Consider the following 22,397-nt stretch of genomic DNA (forward strand, 5'->3'; position numbering starts at 1 on the left):
GGGTATTATATCTACCTAGTTTCTAAACTGTGCTTTGAGCCAGCTCCTTTGCAAAACCAAAATGTAAAAACAGTTAAGTCTTATGAAAAAGACATTTATGTTGAATCCATTTGCTAGCCATGTCAGTGAATTATTGGTGCTGGTAAATTAGAACAGGGATGTTACCTTGAAAGATTTAAACTTTTACATAGGTTCTGTTCTCTTGTTTGTAAAATTGGAGTTAATGAGAACATTTCAGCAATGGTATATATATTATTAATACATATATTAATTACACATAGAAAATCTTCACAAAATGTTAATAATTCCTTCACTACAAATAAGCAATCATTTGTTCTCTGTCTCTTTAGTTACTTGAGGAAATCTGTAATCTTGGAAGAGATCCAAAATATATCTGTCAGAAGCCTTCCATCCAGAAAGCAGATGGTACTGCTAGTGCTCCTCCTCCAAGGTCTAATCATGCTGCAGAAGAAGCCTCTAGTGAAGATGAGGAGGAAGAGGAAGTACAGGCCATGCAGAGCTTTAATTCTGCCCAGCAGAATGAAACCGAGCCTAATCAGCAGTAAGTGTTTATAAGGCAGATTCTCCTAATTTATGATGTTACTTAACTTAATATCACAACAATTTCATTTATAACTCTGGTGTGGTGATGTGGCTGTGATGCAAGCCTCTAATCCTGGCCCTCCGGAGGCAGAGGCAGGCCACTCTTTGTGACTTGCAAGCCAGCCAGGGCTACACAGAGGCAACTCAGTTCTGGTGGGGAGTAGCAGCGCACTTATTTGTGATTAGTGGGATGGAGCTTCAAAACTTGTTCAAGCAAAGCAGCTACATTGCTACTGAGGAACAACCTCCCATATCACTTCAGTCTATAAGAAGTAAAAATTACATTAGATCATTTTAAGGTTCTTTCTGGCCTTTATGTGCTTTTTCTTCCCTTGTTCCTATGTACTGTGGTATAATAGCATTGGTTGCCTTAGAAAATTGTTTTCTTACAATTGTAGTTTATGATGTTAAATGAGAATTCAGTGATAGACTTCCCCCTTTGTTGTTTGATTCAAGTGCATATGAAACAGAATTGAAAAGCAATTATCTCTAGATGGTATTTATATATGTAATATATGTTCTTTTGATGTGTAGATATTTTTCAAAAGGCATGAATGTTTCAGCTGTGAATATGTAGTTTTGATCTATAGTATTAAGCCAGGAACAACTGATGTAAAGATTTGATGGAACTCGAGATAGCAGTGCACTTGCTGGTGTCAATAATTTTAGGGGGGAGGAATTACTTAAATTTGTTTGCTTGAGAAAGCAAACCTATCTCTCGCAGTGCAATCTTCAGTCTACATTAAAACCATGCTTCTAAAGAAGGGAATACAAGCTTCAGTCTTTCCTTCCAACCTACCTTGATTCCCAATAACTATTCAGGGTTGAATTGCTTTTCATGTCTACAAATGAGAAAGAGTAGTTGAATGTAGAAAATGATTGATAGTGATTTTAAATCTATATATAACTTCTTTACCTGGATGGACGTCTTACATTATCTTAGGTCTAGAACCTGGTGTGATGGCACATACCTTTAATCCCAGCACTCAGGCAGAAGCAGGCGGATCTCTGTGAGTTCAAGACCAACCTTGTTGCTCTAAGTCCAGGGCAGCCAAGGCTACACAGAAAAACCCTGTCTCGGAAAACCAAAACAAAACAAAAAAAACAATTATCTTAGGTCTAATATGCTCAAAATTCAAACTGTTAGAGTAAATAAACAGCGCTCATTTCTTCACAATAGTTTCCTTACTTGAGATATTAATATTATATCAGTATCCAAATTTGTTCCCATTCCAGAATATCATCCAACAGGGAAAGTAAGCTTAGGTTCTTCTCCCAACAATTGTGTATGCTAATTCTTTCCTGTAGCAATCCATATAATTTCCTATTTAATTGGGTGGTTACTCTGTTTGTTTAATAGAGCAATCAAAGAGCTTTAGATTAAGTACCTATCACTCTTTTCCTAAAACTCTTATTTGCCTCATTTCCAGTTTGAATATTCTTCAGTGTATTTACTTACACATTCCTATTTCCTTGCCTCTATCCATCTTCCCATACACATACATACATATCCAGATGAAATTTTCATGTGTGTACACACACACCAATATAATGTTCATATGGTAAACTACAGTTTTTATTTTCTGCTTTTTCTATCTCAAAATACACCTACTGATCTTATATATGTTGTATGTGAAACATTTGCATATGCAAGAATGTCCTGTAAATAGAAAGATAATGCAAATGTAAACCTAATATATAGTTTTTTTATTTGATTTATCAACATGTCACATTAGTCACTGCTATTCTTTCTTGAGCAGTAATCTGTTGTCTAATTACAGTTACATTTATTTAGTTCTTTTAATGAACTTGGTTTTGTTTGTTTTTAGGGGGCTAAGATGGTGCATTTTTTTTTTCCCCTTTTTTAAGACAATGGCTTTTGGATGATCCTGATAAAAAGTTTTGTGTTGGAAATCTGGAATAAGAATGCTTAGGTGCTATACTCTATCATATTATTAGATTGTTAATCTACATCCTGAAACTGCAGTCCATCTATGCATATAAGGATAACCTGGAATTATGTGCACTGTCTTCATAATCATTGGTCTTCCTTCTTCAACTTCCTAAATAACTAGGGATTGTGAATATGTATTGGTACATTTGACAGCTATAAATATTTCTGAAACAAATCTTCCAATCCCTCCAAAGAGGCTTTCTGATTCTTACAGGTTTTCAGGATATAGTGGGACATTGTACCACATACCTTAGGTGTACACTAATAGAGTCTATGCTTAAAAGTTGCCTTGGTCTATGTAAGTCTATGTGGTCTTTGTAACTCAATAGCAATTGTTTGTGAGAGTTGAGAGTTTGTTGCCTGAAATGTGACAACCCTCTTTGTCAAAGGCAGTCTTTTCAAGAGCTAATAAAATTTGACTTCGGCAGAGGAAAATTTGACTGATAAATTGATCCATTTAATAAAAGAATAGACTTTTGTTGTTCAGAGATGTGGCTGCTCAAATAAGATTAAATATCAGTGGCAATTCTTGGGACTATCTTGTGGGTAGAGGTTTGGAGATAACTGATCTTTTCAGTATTCTTTTAAAAGGCTAAAGAGGTAGTAGGAAAGAACAAAAGCTAATATTTGAATGAGTTTGTTCCTGGAGATTATTAAGAACAATGCTGTTCATTTGCCTTTGCCATTTTTTCTCCAACTTGAGCAGTGAAGGGGCCACCTGGGTTTCATTTCATTATATCACCTAGGTTCTTCATCATCATATTTGACATCTACAAAGAGGCAAGAATCTACTTGAATTGGAGTGATATCTACACTTGCTAGTTATAGATTCTTTCCAAGGAGGTGAGGCTGAGTTGAGAAGGATGGTCAAGTAAGGAAATGCTGCAGTTCTTCTAAGGAGGAACATTTATGGCCATGGGAAGGTTTTTGGTCTTCCTGTGAAATCTTTTTAATCCTTACAGAGTTCCTCTCTTTGGAGGCTCTTGTAACTCTTGAAGTACTTCTATTCTCAGAGAGCTATAAATATTTAGTCTCATGTTGAAAACCATACAACAGAGTGCCTCATATTGTGGGAATTGGCTATACTAGTTTACTATTGTTTCTTGTGACTGTTGTTCACAATAAATGATAGTTCTTAGAACTAAAAATTAAAATTTACAATGTAAGGTCTGTAAAGTGGCTTACCAGATTTCACAGATTGTGAGTTATCTCAATGTCTATAATTTCTGGGGATGGTGTAGCCATTTGAAGTTCCCCACAGGGACAACATTGCTATCTTTCTTTGCCCAGGGGGCTCTGACCAAGTACTCTAGGAAATTAGGAAATTTCATCAACATTTTCTGGAATGGAATGAAGAGGTGTAAGATGCCATACAAGCTATTCTTTCTGCTCCAGCCTAGAGAGTAGAGTATATCTATCACTACCTAGCTCCAGTCTCTAGTGTGAATTTTTTTATTAAAACCACAAAGTAAGGAAAATATGAAATTAATCCAATTTAGTCCTTTCTGTTAATAAAGGTCAAAAAGTAAACAAACAAGATTTCCGTTTTTGTGTACAAATTTCTTTCCCCATGGGGCTAGGAAAATAGCTCACCTTGCTGCTCTATGGAAGATTGGACTTCAGTTTCCAGCATCTATTTTGAGTGGTTGGGTGATCCAATGCCTCTTGCTTCTCTAGTTACCTGTATTCTCTTATATATACCCACACATATACATAATTCATAAAACAAGATTTTTTTTGCAAGTTTTCTCTTTCGTTTATTTAGTGTACATGTATGCAGGCTCAACCACACATGTGGAAGGTCAGAGGACAACATTCATGAGTTGTCCTGCTTTCCTGGATTCTGAGGATTGAACTTAGATTGTAAGGCTTGCATGGTGAGTGTCTTTACCTGTTGTGCCATATCACCAGCCCTTCTCTAAGCTTTTTATTGAGGATGTTTATAATATCTTTAACCAGCAGGGCCACAGGTGCCACACGTATTTAATCCCAGCCCTCAGTGAGGCATAAGCAGGTAGATTGCTATTGAGTTCAAGGCCAGCCTGGTCTATAAAGTGGGTCTAGGACAACCAAGGCTACACAGAGAAACCCTGTCTCAGGGGGAAAAAAGCTGGAAAAAAAAAAATATCCGTAGCCATAAACCTTAGCCTTGGATGTTTCGTTACTAAACCTATTCATAAAGCCTCTCTGTTCTTTTCATCTTCAGTTTCCTACCAGATGTTTTCATGGCAAGCAAATTTTTATTTATGTTTTTTCTTGCTCAAGGATGAGAAACTTTTTTTTTAACCAACTTTTCTCTCAAAGACCACTAATTGCTTTCTTTGTTCTTCCTCTGCCACTTCTTGCTCAGAATTATTCCAAGGGTGTTCTATTTTCTACTTATGTTCCCTTTTTTTTCAAGAGTCTATCTTTGAGGTATATTTTCTTTTCATGTCAGTACACTATGGTTGTTTCTCGCTGTCATTTCCTTGCAAAAGACAATTTGAAGATGGTTTTCCTAAATCTATAACTTCATTTGTCATCCAGTGTTGAAGTGTTTCAAAAAGCAAACAATAAAAGCAAAACCACCAAACTTGATTAGGAACTGTTATCCTAAAAATACAAATTTATAGGAAAGGAAGCCTTGAGAACTGACTTGAGCTTTGACTGTTCCTGTGGATTCGTCATTCTAAAGCATTTTACATCAAAATAACAAGTCCTCTTCTTCCTAAGCTCTAAATCTAACATAATATGGCTATGTGCTGGGCATGATGGTGCACACCTTTACTCCCAGCACCCAGGGATGCAGAGGCAGGTGAGTCACTGAGTTCCACGCTAGCCTGGTCTACAAACTGAGTCCAGGACAGCCAAGGATACATAGAGAATCTAACTATGTTTTATGTTTGCTTCTTTTTTTTTTTTTCCGAGACAGGGTTTCTCTGTGTAGCCTTGGCCATCCTGGACTCACTTTGTAGACCAGGCTGGCCTCGAACTCACAGCGATCCGCCTGCCTCTGCCTCCCGAGTGCTGGGATTAAAGGCGTGCGCCACCACGCCCAGCTCTTATGTTTGCTTCTTTACCTGGTCCTTTTCAGTAAGAAAATATTTGGTCTTTTAATTGAATCTACTTATAAAGATTTCATGATGAATTCGTCTAACAGTAGTTTGTCTTAGGATAATGACATTTTTAATACATATATAATAAATGCTACACTTTAAAGCCTTGGGTTTTCATTATTGATTTCAGCTCTTTTTTTTTAATGTTCCTGTCTTCAAAGCCTTAAGATTCATATGCTAAAGGCTAAGAGTATGACTTAGAACAAGGACTAGACTTGCACTTTGTTTTCTTTTCACTGGTGTTGTGAATTTCTATGTAACTGACTCTTTTTCTCTTTAACAGGGTTGTTGGTACAGAGGAACGTATTCCGATCCCCCTCATGGATTACATCCTTAATGTGGTAAGATTCATTGTATAGAAATGTGCCTTTCAGGAACATGTACAAGGCTGGTAGAGTACAGTTGTTTAAAGTAAAGAGGGGAAGATGTGCAAAACTGGAAATACTTTGTTCTTCCCCCATTTGCAATAAACTTATATTCTCAAATTTCCCGTTAACAGTTACTCTTGTACATTTGAATTTTAACAATAGTTGGGTGTGTTAAACCAGTATTATGTCTGAATTTGTCCAACATACTCTTCCCCCACCTCCATTTTACTAATTCAGAGTGTGGTTCAGAGCAAGTCATTTAGTTTTTAAATTTATTTGATTTTTTTTTTTTTTTTTGAGTGGTAGAAAAAGTGGAAGCCATACTTCCTTATTTTCTGGATGATTATTTACCAATTTTTTATCCTTGTTCGTTGAAGTTGTGGTATTACAGAAAATACAGATTTCACTATAAGCTGTTCTTGTTCCTGATGCCAAACTGACCTTTTATTGTCAAGTGTCAGTATCTAACTTGTTTTAAAAAAAAAAAAACCTTTTCATTACCTAGATGAAATTTGTGGAATCTATTCTGAGCAACAATACAACAGATGACCACTGTCAAGAATTTGTAAATCAGAAAGGACTCTTACCTTTGGTTACCATTTTGGGTCTTCCCAATCTGCCCATTGACTTTCCCACATCTGCTGCCTGTCAGGCTGTTGCAGGTGTCTGCAAATCCATATTGGTAAGACACATCTAGCCAAATATTTTACATCTATGTATGTATTTTCATTGTGTTCTCCCTTACCTATAGTTAAAAAATGATAAATTTGTGTGTGTTCTACTTAATCTATTTTATACTATTTTTCATAGAAAAATTATTTTTCTGCATTTTCGTGTAGTTACGCTATTTCATGAGTGTAAAGTATATTTTCAAGAAATCTTTCCAGCTTTATTCATACTTTGTTATGGTAACCTTTTGGTTGTAGTATGCTCATTCATTTTGCAGTGTATTTTCCTTTTCCCAAAGCTTTATTAGTCATGAATTGATATGTAATTTATTGCTCAAATTTTAAAAACCAAAACACCTTTATTTCTAAAATCTTTGATTTAGCAAGCTACTTGTTTCTCCCCTGTTGCATCTTGGCAATTATCATCCTACTTTCTCAACTTGAGGTACTTAACTCTAGGCACTTTATGTAATATCATTGTACAGTGTATGATTTTGTTATGGTGATATCAGTGTTTATCAGGTGTGTCAGTTTAATCAGTTTTCTAAGGCTAAGTGTCTTATATATATATACATACATATATATATATATATATACATTCATTCCATCATTTTATGCATTCCTCTGTCACTGGACATATAGGTTGCTTCTATTTTTTTATTATTATTATTATTATTTTGCCTCTGATGAATACTGTTGTAAACTTGAGTGTATAAATAGCTCTTTAAGATTTGCCTTTTGATTCTTTTGGATATGTATTTTGAAGTGAAATAGCTCAATCAAATGATAATTCTATTTTTGTGTGTGTGTGTGTGTCTGCTTGAAAGCCTTCAAGCTACTTTGCCAAGGTGCATTTTCCATTTCTATTAACTGCATATAAGGATTGTAATTTTACCATCTCCATACCAGATTAATAATAGTCATGCTTGGGAATATTAAGTAGTATTTCATTTTCATTTTGACTTGCATTTGGTGTTATTGAGCATAGCTTCTATTTCATTGTGTACTTGGGTTATTGTCTGTGTGCATGTTTTGCTATTGTATTTCCGTGTCCTTTAATCTATATTGAATCGAATTAAGGTGTTTTGCTGTTGATTGTAGAATATGTCTGTATATATTGGATATCACCCTCTTTTTTCAGATACATCACTTACAAATATCCTCATTCTGTGGGTTGCCTTTTTACTTTGTTGATAGTGCCTTTCACATACTAAAGGTTTTGATGTTGTTTTTGTTGTCAATTGTTTTCTGTGTGTTTGGTGTTGATCGAAGAAATTTCAGATAATTTTATTCCTATACTTTAATAGAAGAATTATATGTTTTCAATTCTTAGGTCTTGATACATTTGGAGACCCAGAAGGTTCAACTTTATTTTAGTGTGTGTACATACCACATTTCCCCCAAAATCATTTATTGGAAAGACTGCTCTTTTATTAAACCATCTTCTATCATTCTTTTTAAACATGATTTAACTATAAAATGTGAAATTTTCTTTTTGGGCTTTATTCTTTCCCATTGGTTGTCCAGTATCACAATTTTCATTAGTATTAACTTTGTAATAAGTTTGGAAACCAGGAAGTGTGAGAACTTCAAATTCAGTTGTACTCCTGTACTCCCAAGATTGTTTTGGCTTTGAGCACCTTGAAGAGTTGTATGTGAATTATGAGGGAAAATTTATATCTGCCTCCAACCCAGCATAAGAAAGATGGAATTTTGATAATAATTAACAATAAAGCTCCTCTGTCAGCTGTTTTGTCCAGTGATAAATAATTTCTAGAAACTGCAATTTAATGTTTTATTTTGTTTCACTCTTTGCAGGTGTAAAGTGCTTTCATAGGAGAACAAGGGGAAAGGACTGATCTAACTACCCCACCTCTAAGATGCTCTGTGAGGAGGGATAGATTTATTTCAAGCCATAGGAAGGCAAATAATTTCTAGCTTTGCGTAACAAGTGGTAATCTTTAATTGCCAGATTTTTCTTTCCTAATTTGAAAAGAAATGTAATATTTGGGTTGTCTATTAAAATAATTTGCCTTCCTGATGCCAATCTCAGAGTTATCGCTCTTGTTTTGTAGAGAAGACAGCATTATAGCTGTGAAAGTACTTCATGACCTGAAAATATAATTTATTTATTAATAGTTTGACTAGTCTATAGCTTTTGTTATACTTGCTTTCTCCTTTATTTCCTTCTGTTTCATTTGTACTGCTAGATAATGTATACAACAGAATAACATTGTATGAGGTGAGGGTTGAGGTTCACATGCTATCTCAGCTTCCCTACTCATCAATGTTTACTTGTATTTTACTAAAATATCAATTTACTCCTTAGAAATAAATTGAAAACATCATTGAAATATGATACATTTTCAAGATTTGGAAATTTGCCTGACATTGCTCCTGTCTAAGCAAAATTTAAAACTAACCTCTTATACAGCAGTACAGCAGACAGTACTGTTTGACATTTACATGCTTTAAGCACAACTGGCTCATCAAGTCTGAAAGTAGTCTATTACACAAGGGTAGTGAAATATATCATTTTTGACTTCATATTTTGGCATTACCACTTATAATCTGAGAGACAACTGAAATTTGGGAGAGTTCAAGTAATAGTCACCTTCACTGTGAATGTTAACATAATGTGTATGTTTCATTACATAGTGGCACATGCATTATTCTTGTTTCAGACCCTTTCACATGAACCCAAAGTTCTTCAAGAAGGTCTCCTTCAGTTAGACTCTATCCTTTCCTCCTTGGAGCCTTTACACCGGCCCATTGAGTCCCCCGGGGGCTCTGTGTTACTGCGAGAACTGGCATGCGCAGGCAATGTTGCTGATGCCACCCTCTCAGCTCAGGCCACACCTCTGTTGCATGCGCTCACTGCTGCCCATGCCTACATCATGATGTTTGTTCACACTTGCAGAGTTGGACAGGTAAGAATGATGTTGGAGCCATGTTTTCAATTTAAAGCCAATAAAATGCCAAGGGCTTATATACACCTGCTAGGTTACTGTGGTTACGAATAAATCTACCTGGAATAGCCGCTGAAAGATGGCCTCATTTAGCATTTAGAGTTTTTGGACAATGTATCTGGTGGTTGATGTGAGCTCATGCTTGCTTGCTTTTGTTTGTTTATTTGGTTATTTATTTATCTGTGTTTATTTATTTATTTTGGTTTTTGAAGCTATGGTTTCTCTGTGTAATAGCCCTGGCTGTCCTAGAACTTGCTCTGTAGACCAGGCTGGCCTCGAACTCACAGAGATCTACCAGCCTCTGCCTCCCCAGTGCTGGGATTAAAGGCATGCACCACCACACCTGGTGGGTGGACTTATGCTTTAAATTACTATGTAATTTAACTCTCTCAGTTTTTATTTTTTTAACATTTCTTTATTATGTATACAATGTTCTGCCTGCATGTTTGCCTGCCAGCCAGAAGAGGGCACCATACTTCATTATAGATCATTATGCGCCACCCTCTGGTGCTGGGAATTGAACTCAGGACCTCTAAAAGAGTAGACAGTGCTCTTAACTTCTGAGCCATCTCTCCAGCTCTTATTAGCAGTTGTGTAGCCATATAGGTTATCATATGAATGGAACTTTAACAACCATGTTGTTTTTGTTGTTGTTATTATTACTAATATTAATCATCTATAACAAAGGTTCAGTTCGTTTTTGAGGGCAATATTAATTTGGTGTCCATTTCGTCTTACAACTATCCTTTTTTAATAGCAAATATGTAGCTCATTTCTTTACATTTACTTAGTTTTGTTTATTGTTCTGTGTACTTGATGTCAAGACGGGTTTTGAACATGCTATAGTGCACATGGGGAGGTCAAAGGACAACTAACTCTACGAAGTCCATTCTCTCCGTTTACCTTTATATTGGTTCTAAATATCACACTCAGGTTACAAGGATTTCATGGCAATCATCTTTATATCTGAGCCACCTTGAAACCTTTACAACTATTCTATATACATGTTCATGTAGATCAAACAGTCGTGTGGTAAAAAGATTTCACGACAAACATTTAAGTTAATAGCAACAAAAAGGTGTGTCAAATGCTGTATTGTCTACAATGTGTGACCTTTCTTGTTTCATAAAGAAAATGGTTGTGGAGACTGGGAAGATGACTCACTTGCAAAATGCCTGCCATGTAAATCTGAGGACCTGAGTTTTAGGCCCCAGAAATTGCATATACATGTATAGAAACTGGACACATGCTTGTAATCTCAGCACTCTGAAAACAGACTGGTAGTTTTCTTGGGCCTTATGGGCTAGCTAAAAAGGTCAAATCTACAAACTCTAGGTCAAGAGAAAACCCTGTCAAAAAATAAGGTTATTAGCCCCTTTTCTGGACTCCACAGAGGCACCCATGCACGCATGGTAAAAGGAAGTAAGTAGCTTGCCACTGTGTATGTGTGTTCACCACTTACCACTTTCTGCCTTTGGGCAAGAGTCCATTCTCTACCAGCTCACTATGTAGCCCAGACATTTCTTGACTTCATTATCATCTCCTGCCTCCAAAAGTACTGGGGTTATAGGCATGTGATACCATACCAAATAGAAAAATAGCATCTTAACATCTTTCTAAAATAATGAGAGGTTGATATTTTAAAAATAGAATTGTTTAGAGACCGTCTCACATTTGAAAATACTTCTTTGGTTGCAGAGTGAAATTCGTTCCATCTCTGTAAACCAGTGGGGTTCTCAGTTGGGTTTGAGTGTTCTGAGCAAGCTAAGCCAGTTATACTGTTCTCTGGTATGGGAAAGCACTGTCCTCCTCTCTCTGTGTACCCCTAACAGGTAAGAAGAATGATTGTTTCTCTTAATATCTCTCTTGGCTTTACCATCAGACAAAATTTTTAAAAACTTGCAAGATTTCTTTGAACGGGGGGTTGGGAGGGGGACAAGTTTTTATAAAAAGTTCTAGTGCTTTTTTTTTTTCTTCCCACTATAAAGTCTAGGGACTAAAAATGACAAATAATAACATCTTGCACATGTTTAATTTGAATTCCCAGAGGTGGACATATTAATATTAGCACAGCGCAAATATTTTTTTTTTGTTGTTGTTGTTGCTAGCTCAGGATATTTTTTATGGCATTTAGGATAACTTAACTGCTCTGAGAGGTATTGGCCAAGCAAGTCAAAGACCATATAGAATTTTACTATAATAGTGAGTGCTTTGTTTGGTTTGTTTATTTATTTACTATTCTCTTGTTGTAGCTTACCGTCTGGATGTGAATTTGGCCAAGCAGACATGCAGAAACTTGTTCCAAAGGATGAGAAGGCAGGTACGACCCAGGGCGGAAAAAGATCAGGTAACTCTAAGAAACTAAAATCTTAAGTCATTACTTCTTTCAAGTTCTGTCCCCAATGACTTCATGGGCTCTTTGTCATCTTTAGTCTTCAGTTTTCATCATTTTACTGAATTTTAATTAATAAATTTAGATATTTTTGCCATTTCTTCTGTAAAACCATACACATTATAATAAATTAGTATAACAGATGAACACGCATTTCTGCTACCACATAACACACAACATTTGAGATGTATCTCCCTGACCTTTCCCTGGGGATATTTAAGAATGTCCTAGATTTAAAAATGATAAACATATCTTTTTCTTAAATGCCAAGAGTTGACTTGGTTTCTAATGTGTTATTTTGAGAAATGGAAGTCTGCATGTAATTTTCTGTAATTACAAGACTGAGTCCTAAAAATTATTCTATCAAAAAGCATGCTAATAATTTCATGTATGATATCTCAATTTTAAGTATAAATGCTCTGTAACCTGTTGGGAAAGGCATTTTTTTCTCAGTTTTATGAATAACTATTGATCATACTGGATTAAATAATTTGTTCATTGAAAACTTTTACCTATTTAAAGTAAGCATATATATCTTATATATTAAGAACTTATAACCGTTGGTTATTATGGGGAGTGGAAAGACTCAAGTACTATTTCAAATTTAATTCTAAGGTTAAAAGTTACTGAGAATTGATGATAAAAGTAAAATTTTCAAAGAATTGCTTCTCTCAACAATTTACAGATTTATTGTTGTTTGGTGTGTCTGTAGACTTGGAGACACCCCCATACCCCACTTTGTAAGTCTTTACATATTCATCATCCCATTTCTAGCAGTTTGGTTAAGAAAGAAGCTATAATTTCTTAAAACCGTCCGAGAGAAAAATTAGTAAATTCATAAAACTATTACTGAGATTAAGAATATATAGACAAAGCCAGGCAATCCTAGCGATAGTGAGGTACAGGCAGGAGGATCAGCAGTTTAAGATTACCTATGATTGCATACTAATGAGTTTGTAATCAGCATGAGAACTTGTCTTCCAAGAGGAGGTATGACCTAGAGAGACTGCTTCATGATTATGAATACTTTGTGCCATGTGCCATTGTGAGAACCCAAGTTTGGATCTCAGCACACAAACAATAAGCGTGTTATTGTAGGCATGCCTGCAACTTCAATTTCAAATGGAACAGGTTGGAGATTAGAGGATTGTTGGGGGCTTGCTGGCTTCCAGCTTAGCTAATAAATCTCTAGTCCCAGGTTCAGTGAGAAACCCTGCCTCAAAGGAATAGGTGGATATAGAGGAGGACAGCAGACACTCTCTTCTGGCCTCTGTGCACACCTACACAGGCATACATACATCATTTTCAAGATGTAAAAAATACATCTTTTTCAAATGTGGATACTGGCAAGATTCCTTAGTGGTTGAAGACCGTTGCTGCCAAGCCTGACAGATAGTTTGAGTCCAGTTCCCATAAAATAGAAGAAAACTGACTCCTAGAAGGTGTTCTCCTTCCACTCATGCACCATAGAGCATGTATGCCTACACTTCACTTGTACATACTAAATAGGTAAAATCATATGTGGGGGTGGGGACTGGAAAGAGATGACTCAGTTATTACGAGCACAGTCTGTTCTTCCCAGTACCCACAAGATAATCAGAGTTACCAGTAACTACAGTCATATGGCATCCAATACCCTCTTCTGTGTTGGCATCAGGCATGTACATAAGTACACAGGCACATATGTAAGCAAAGCACCCATGTGCATAAAAAAACTTAATACACAATTTTTATTCAAGTACAGAATAAACAAAATGGGAAACAAAATTGTCCAGCACTATTATATAATGTCCAATTTGAGTTTGAACCATCTATAAGATTCTAGCATGGCATCTTTAGTGATATGCACTATGCTGTGTACTAAGATGTTTCATATGCTTTCATTTGAAGATGCCACCATGTATGTACTTGGTAGAAGTCCAAACAAACACATTTCTTTTGTTCACTTTTGATTTGGAGTGTTGGTTTTGTTTGATCTCCTAAACTTAGGAAGAAATTGAAGTTTAAATAGCAACAAGGACCATAGATAACAATTCCTTGGGACTCTTCTAAACATGGATCCGGGTATGTGCTGGCTCTGCATGACCTTATTAATCCTTTCTTATGCCTACAGATGGAGAACAGGATGGAGCAGCTGGAAGTATGGATTCTTCTACCCAGGGCTTATTGGAAGGAATTGAGCTAGATGGTGATACATTGGCTCCCATGGAGACAGATGAACCTTCTTCGGATTCTAAGGGCAAATCTAAAATCACACCTGCTATGGCTGCCAGAATTAAACAAATCAAGCCGTTGCTGTCAGGTCAGTGACTCTTGTTTATTTATTTATTTTTGTATTTAAACTCTCTCTCTCTCTCTCTCTCTCTAGGCCTCAAAGACCTAACAGCCCTCAAATTAAATTAGAAAAACTGTATTGTTTGGAATAAGACAAAGTTGTAGTAATGTTGTTACTTCCACATGTACTTTGTTGAATCCCTATTCTATGACATGCTCTATACTAGTTGATAATGATATAAGAGAAAATTTCTTCCTGATATATCTGTCTTCCATTCTTGTTTATGCTTCAGTTATTGTAAATGATGCCTCCTACTACCATTCCACTGAAATGTCTCATCAAGATACCTATTGGAGATACCTATAACTACCTTATTGCTGAGTTGACTTACTTTCTGCATCTAGAGATAACTTCTTGTTTTATGTGACTAAGCACTCAGAAGTGTCACCAGTCTCCTTTTGCTTTAATTATTCAGTAACATACTTTCTTGTGTTAAAGTCAAATTGGCTGCTTCAAGCAGACTGAATTAACAGGGTATAAAACTGTATTAAAAATGTGAAATGAGCTGGGTAGTGGTGGTGCATGCCTTTAATCCCAGCACTTGGGAGGCAGAGAGTGGCAGATCTCTGAGTTGGAGGCAGCCCGGTATAGAGCGAATTCCAGGACAGCCAGGGCTGTTACACAGAGAAACCCTATATCGCACATGCCTCCCCTCCAAAAAACCAAACGTGAAATGATTTGTCTTTGTTATCTTTTGCCCCTGAATATGATACCAGTATTTGGAGGAACTTTTTTTTTATGTATTTGTCAATAGTTTCCACTTTTTATCACTAAGATAGAAGAAAGTGAAGATCTATCTCCCAAAGCAAGCAAAAAATGACCTTCAGATCCCTTTTGATCCTTAAATTGAAGTAAAATTAGATGTCTGTGTTCCTCTCTTCTTACTATACTTAATTGGGTAGTGTGACCTTTGAACATTCTAGGGTTTTTGTGTCCCAAACCATGTGTTTCTTCACTGATCATGCATTTTGTTTTCTTACTCTTGAAATATCTTTGAGCTGCTTTACTATCTGTTCTTCTGTGAGTAATGGTGAGAAATTAAGTGTAAACCATACTTTGGTACATTTTCCTATTGCTTTAAATGTGTTAGGTTTTCAAATTTTGAATATGCCAGAACTTCTAGCCAGGCACTTCATGTATCTGTAACTTGTTCCATAATTAAAATTATGAAATGTTGCTTCATGTAGACTAGGGAGGTGAAATGACTGTTTTTTGCGTTGTATGCCTCATTTTAAGTTTAGAGTATAATTGTAAGACAAGCATAAATAGAATATACATGTTTTGTTTATATTTATATAACATAAGTTGTATTTTTCTATTTATAACCTGTGTTCTGTTTATGCTTGCATTTATGTGTATGTATGTGTATATATATATATATGTTTATATATATATATATGTTTATATACATACATAGAGAAAAGGGCTAGTGAGATGACTAAAGTGACTGCTGTGGTAATTAGAGTACCCAGTTCAGATATCCAACACCCAGACAAAAATGTGTGACAGCACATTTTCTGAAAACCCAGTACTGACGGGCAAGCATAAGAAGGAGAGTATTGAGGAGAGTCATTCTAATAAAACCAATTCATGAATTCCAGATTAACTGAGTCTCTTAAAAAAACAAAAGCACGTTGTTGAGTGATAGAGCAAATATATTTTCTTTCCATAATCACTTGTTTTTCCTACCAACCTTTTTTTCTTTTAATTATATAATTTATAGTCTAATGTGATCTTTTCTGGTCAATTGATTACTGGTTCTGAACCTATGGGTCATGATCCCTTTGGGTCATGATCCCTTTGGAGGTTCCAGTGACAGTTTCACAGGGGGTGAAACCAGTGGAAAACAGACATTTACATCATGATTCATAATAATAGCAGACTTAGTTATGAAGTAGCAATGAAAAATTTTTATGGTCGCGGGTCACTGCAACATGAGGAACTTTATTGAAGGGTGGTGGTAGCATTAGGAAGGATGAGGACCACTGAATTGATTATACTTTTAAAAAAATTAATTAATTAATTTTTTATTTTTGCTGTTTAAAAAGGCAGGCATTTTAAGTGACCTTAAATACAATGAGTGTATCCTTTGTCAGTATTTACTGCCGTATTGTTTCAACAAAGACTGTCGATTTATGCTTCATTTAGCAGTATTAGTCCTTATTTTTACATGCCTGTTATTGAAAGAAAATTGTGTATATTGTATTGATACAGCACTTGTCAACAAAAATTTGATGGCCTTATGTAGCTTAGGCAGGAAGTAAGAGATAGAGCATCATGCAGGCAGAAGGGATTCTGGGATAGAGCCAGGCACGTGAGATTCACCATGGGAAGATGTGAGGAGGACAAATAGATGGTGCCTGAGCCTGAGCTCAGGTAACCAGCCATGTGGCAAAATGTAGATAAGACTAATGGGTTGTTTTAAGTTATGAGCTAGTCAGAGATGAGCCTAGGTATATGGTCTAAATATTTGTATAATGTTTAATAAGTCTCACGAGTTACACTGAGAGCTTAGGGCCGGGAGGGAAAACCACCTACAACAGCCTTACATTTATGTTGTATAATGAATGTCAGTATAGTTTTACTTCTTGCCCTCAGAGTGCGTTTGTTCCTTATGGAAGTTCCTATTACTTAAAGAGACAAGTCTTAAGAATTCTTTACTGTTGTTCAAAAAAAGTGGTCAATCATAAAAAAGTTGATCTGGTGAGATGGCTGCATGGTTAAGGCAACTTTATATGCAAACCTGATTAGTTCCTAGAGCCCATGTTAAGGTAGAAGGAGAGAACTGACTCCTCAGTGTGGTCCTCTGACCTATATACACACTATAAAAATAATGAAAATAAAATTATTTTTAAACCATGAAGAGCATGTATTATAAAATCATGTGACCACTTTATAGTATTATATTGCTTTCTGGGTTTCAGCTTCTTCCAGATTAGGCCGTGCACTTGCTGAGCTCTTTGGACTCCTTGTTAAGCTTTGTGTGGGTTCTCCTGTCCGTCAAAGAAGGAGCCATCATGCTGCCAGTACCACTACTGCACCAACACCTGCTGCTAGATCAACAGCTTCAGCCCTCACGAAGCTACTAACAAAGGGCTTATCTTGGCAGCCCCCACCATATACACCTACTCCCCGCTTCAGGTGAGTTCCTATTTTGAGATGCAGGGAGTAGAAAGGGACAATAAAAATAATATATGTTTTTCCCTATTCTACTTATTGGAAAAGTTTTTTCTCTGTTTTTCTTGTTTTCTATGTTCCATGTGAGATTTTTTTGGTTGTACTTTATATATATATAAGCTACATTTCAGTAACCTTTTAATTCTTAATTGGGTGGCAACTATCACCTGGCTGCCTAACCAGTCTGTCAGTTGAATGCTTTGATAACTCCTCCTTTTGAATTTTTCACTTAATTTCCTGTTGCTTTTATCTGTATCTTGGAAATGTTTTTTATTTTATTTTCTTTTTTAGGTTGACATTCTTCATCTGTTCAGTTGGATTCACATCTCCAATGCTGTTTGATGAGAGAAAGTATCCGTACCACCTTATGCTGCAGAAATTTCTCTGTTCTGGAGGTCACAATGCTCTTTTTGAGTAAGGATGGATTTTTTTTCTCTCCCCACGAAGAATCATTTCTTGTACTTTAATCTTCCCCATGTGCCTTACCTGCTCATAGCCATGCATATCTTTAGTTCCCTTAGAAGTAAGAGTCTGATTTTGGGCTAGAGAGTTAGTTGAGCAGTTAAGAGCACCTGAAGCTTTTAGAGGGAACCTGTATTCTATTCCCAACCCTGTTTAGCATCTCACAACCATCTGTAACTCCCATTCCAAGGCAACTGACTCCTTCCATTGGAAGTAGGCATTCATACCCATGGGTGTACAGAAGTATATGTTAGCAAACACTCAGGAAGTTAAAACAAAACAAAACAAAACACGTGTGTGCCTGAGTGCATAAAGAATCTCTGTTTTGGTTTTGTTGTTGTTTGTTTCTGTATTTGGCTTCCCATTCCTAATACACAGTTTTTTGTTTGGCTTGATTTGGTTTGGTTTTTAAAAGCGCTGTTTTTAAATAAGCTTGATTTTACTTGTTTGTTTGAATACAGTAAACTTGTTTCTTTTACTGGTTTGGCCAAAAGATTTAAGATAACCAATTTGAATATATGTAAGTCTTTAAAAAGCTCATAAATGGTATGATAAAATAATAACACTCTTGAGTCTAGCCTGGTACATGTAGTCCTCACTCCTCATCAAGGAAGATTTCTTTTGCAGTAAATTAACACCATTACAGAGAACCACAACCAATCGAAATGTAGAGTTGTGGAGTTGAGTCTCATCGGATACATCTACAAAATAGCTATCTAAAGCTCAGGGAACATTGTGGAAGAGGGGGTTTAAAAATTGTAAGAGCCAGAGAAAGAAGGATTTTGCTATGAGACTGTTGTCTAGTAATGTCAGAAGTTGCATCCATGAAGAATCAACAGCTTGACAGCCTGAACATGAAATGAACAAGGACAATAGACACCCCATGGGGACTCAACATTAAGGTGTACATAGGAAACTGAGGAATTCTACGAGTGAGAGAAAGTCTTCTGTAGGGAAGAGCACACCAATTGGTTATCTAATACCAAATGATCAATCTTGAAAATACACATAAAAAGTAACATACATATTGGACAGGTTATATGTAGCCATGCATATGTATATACATCAGCATACATTCATGCAACAATAGAAAAAAGTCATGAATTTGGAAGAGACCATGGAGTACTATTGGGTTTCCATGGAAAAGATAAAGGGAAAGAAGAAATAATACAAATATTATAATCTCAAACAGCAAAAACCAAAGTAATAACAAGAAAAAGATAGAAAATATGGTACCATTGTTTTGGTGATTGCAATCGTTTAAGTAACATAAGTTCTCCTGTATGTAAAATACTAGTTGATACTCTTTTAACATGTTTTCTCTTACTTGAATTTAGAACTTTCAACTGGGCTCTGTCTATGGGAGGAAAAGTTCCAGTTTCTGAGGGATTGGAGCATTCAGACTTACCCGATGGCACAGGAGAATTTCTAGATGCCTGGCTTATGCTTGTAGAAAAGATGGTGAATCCCACCACGGTGCTTGAGTCTCCACATTCGTTGCCTGCCAAATTGCCTGGAGGGGTCCAGAGCTTTCCACAATTCAGTGCCCTCCGCTTTCTTGTAGTAACTCAAAAAGTGAGTTTTACAGCCAAAGGGGAAATTTTTTTTTCATGATAACTAAATAATTGCCACTCTGCTTTATTTGGTTTCCAGATAAGGATGTTTACAAAAATGAATAGAGATTATAGTTAGGTTCCCTGCTGTAAACATAAACTCTTTACATGAGCTGGTACTTCTGGATGAATTAAATGCCCCACCTCACCATACCCGACTGTACTTTGTTCAACCCCTTCAGTGCCAGTCTGAGGTTTTCTTTGTTTGTTTGTTTGGTTTTGGTTTTGGTTTTGGTTGTTGGAACAGACTCATTGTGGAGGAGTGTATGAGTCTTTCATTTTCCTCCTGGGGATTTGAATTGAGTGGCAAAGTCTTCATATGCTTTTTAAATGGCTTACAGGCAGCCTTTACTTGCATCAAGAACCTATGGAACCGGAAACCCCTTAAAGTATATGGGGGACGAATGGCTGAGTCTATGCTGGCCATTCTATGCCACATTCTCCGAGGAGAACCTGTAATTCGAGAGAGACTGAGCAAAGAGAAGGAAGGAACTCGAGGAGAAGAAGATGCAGGCCAAGAAGAAGGTGGCTCCCGCAGAGAACCTCAGGTCAACCAGCAACAGCTGCAACAGGTAGAGTACTATCCACAGATTCCTGGCCCTACACTTTGCACTTTGTAGAATCTAATACTCATCAATTTTGTTTTACAACCTTTGTCTCACTGTGTAGGCAAGACTAACTTCAAATTCAGAAGCCTGCTTTGACTTCCCATGTTCTGAGATTAAAGTTATTTGCTACTTGTCTTTATGCATTTTCTAAGCTTCCTTACAACTAAGTCCTTGGTTCTGTTAGCTTGGAGATCTTTTTCTCAGCATACTTATTTTGTTGCTCTTGAAGTAAGGTAAACAGTGTGATCCCAGTACTGTGTGCAGATAACCCATTTGTATCCTCTTAAGCATATTAATTATACGATGTTTTCAGGAACCTGTGATTTTTTTTATTTTATTTTATTTTTTTTTTTATTTATTTTTTTGTAGGCGAACTGTCTTCGACTACTTTCTGGTTAAACAATATGGCAAACTATTATTGTGGTTAATTTTATTCTCTAGTAAAAGCTTTTTAAAACTTCAGTTCTAATCCTGTATCACTTTAATCTTGTATCATTTCGAAAAACAGACTTAGAAGGGGGGAAAAGCTTCAAAGACTATTTTAACGTTGTTTTCCTCAATTTTTAAACTTTTGATCATAGCAAGCCCTCCAATCTCCTTCCCAAGTCTCCCAACCAATTTCCCTTCTATCTTCATATCTGACTTTTCCGCCTAATAACCAGCTGAGTCCATTTAGTGGTGCTGATCATATGTATGGCCTTATGAGTATATGGTCAGCTATTGGAACATGGAAACTTAACAGTAACCAGAACCGAAATTGTTTTCTTCCCTAGCAGCCACAAACCATCAATAAGTTCCTCAGCTAGAGGTAGGGCTAGTGAACCTTTCGTCATCCTTAGTTAAATGTTTATGACTATTGTGAGTTCATGAATGCAAAAGCCACACATGTCCAGAAAGCAGCATTTGAGAAACATTCTATCTTAGGATCTTTCTGACTTCCGTCTTCTACCATATACCCTGAGCTTTTCAAGGATGGGTTTAATAATGTGCTGAGCACTTGAAGTTACTTATTCTCAACACTTGGAACAGTCTCTGCATTAACTATTCCTACAGCAAAAAGAAACTTCTGACAAAGGCTGAATGCAACACTAATCTATAGGTATAAATATTTAGAAGACAGCTTGAAAAATATGACCTCCTCAGCTATTTTGACTAGGTATATAGTACCAGGCATGAATTCCCTCTTGTGGAGCAGGCCTCAAATCCAATGAGAAACCAGTTAGTTACCTCCATAATAATTATGCCACCATTGCATGAGGCTAACATTGTAGCATGCCTGGATTCACAGCTGGGTAAGTCTGTTAATTACATTTCGGCATAGTGTGGCGCTTTGAAACCTAGCCAACAAGGAAGCACACATAGCTCCATAATTTAGTTTCTCTGATTCCTGCAACCAAAGTGTGTTGTGTCTTGAGCAATGGGGCTTTAACAATCTAGCTTATTACTGGCAACCAATATCCTATGTTGTTGGAAGGGACACAGGACTTGTTGAACAGTACTTTTAGAAAGGTATCCCATGCCTGACACTGAGATTTTTATTTAATGATCCATGTCCTCCAATGTTTTCCATTCATGCTGGGTACTTGACGTTTGTCTTCCTCAAATTATTTTTATATATGAAGGTTCTCTTATTCAAATTTATCTTCCACGTGTGAACATTTTTATTTTTTATTATAAAAATAAGCTCTTGTTTTGAAAATTTGGCATTTTTTACACCATTTTATATTTACATAATAGAGTTTTTTGTGTTTTTTTGTTTTTGTTTTTGGCTTTTTGGTTTGTTTGGTTGTCTTTTGTTTTTTGTTTTTTGTTTTTTTGTTACAGAGTTTCTCTGTGTAGCCTCAGCTGCCCTGGGCTGGCTTAGTAAACCAGACTGGCCTCCAACTCTTAGAGATCTACCTCTGCGCACCACACCTGCCTAATAATATTTTTTTAAATGATTGTATTCTCACTCAGGAATTGTTCTACTAATTTTGTTTTAGTTGGATGCTATGAAGCTGTGGTGTGTTTTCCTTATATGCAAACTCTTTTGTGTATCTAGCAATTACTTCCTGAGAATTGAATTTCTTGGTCAGTTTTGCAGATACTTTTTCTGTTATCAGTTCCTAGTCCAGAAAATAGATACCAATTTATACTTCTGTGTCTCTCAAATA

The 22,397-nt window shown here is 36.3% G+C and overlaps 2 protein-coding genes across 30 annotated transcripts in view; one reads left to right on the forward strand and one right to left on the reverse strand.

The window, feature by feature from the left end:
* Shroom2 (shroom family member 2) overlaps positions 1-22,397 on the reverse strand; it is a 1,329,704-nt gene that overhangs the window by 535,409 nt on the left and 771,898 nt on the right. The gene's annotated exons all lie outside the window — the stretch shown is intronic.
* Positions 1-22,397, forward strand: part of Huwe1 (HECT, UBA and WWE domain containing E3 ubiquitin protein ligase 1) — a 129,668-nt gene that overhangs the window by 55,828 nt on the left and 51,443 nt on the right. For 27 of the 29 annotated variants that reach the window (XM_051142068.1, XM_051142071.1, XM_051142073.1 and 24 more), the window contains 11 exons: positions 351-562; positions 5,936-5,993; positions 6,526-6,702; positions 9,373-9,618; positions 11,356-11,489; positions 11,910-12,004; positions 14,163-14,351; positions 17,309-17,525; positions 17,853-17,975; positions 19,361-19,598; positions 19,978-20,208. In XM_051142068.1, the coding sequence (XP_050998025.1) occupies positions 351-562; positions 5,936-5,993; positions 6,526-6,702; positions 9,373-9,618; positions 11,356-11,489; positions 11,910-12,004; positions 14,163-14,351; positions 17,309-17,525; positions 17,853-17,975; positions 19,361-19,598; positions 19,978-20,208 (1,920 nt within the window). The remainder of the gene's footprint in view (positions 1-350; positions 563-5,935; positions 5,994-6,525; positions 6,703-9,372; positions 9,619-11,355; positions 11,490-11,909; positions 12,005-14,162; positions 14,352-17,308; positions 17,526-17,852; positions 17,976-19,360; positions 19,599-19,977; positions 20,209-22,397) is intronic. The other 2 variants (XM_051142080.1, XM_051142088.1) reach the window with 1 other exon arrangement.

The sequence above is a fragment of the Acomys russatus genome, chromosome X, assembly GCF_903995435.1.
Source record: "Acomys russatus chromosome X, mAcoRus1.1, whole genome shotgun sequence".
Classification (NCBI taxonomy): domain Eukaryota; kingdom Metazoa; phylum Chordata; class Mammalia; order Rodentia; family Muridae; genus Acomys; species Acomys russatus.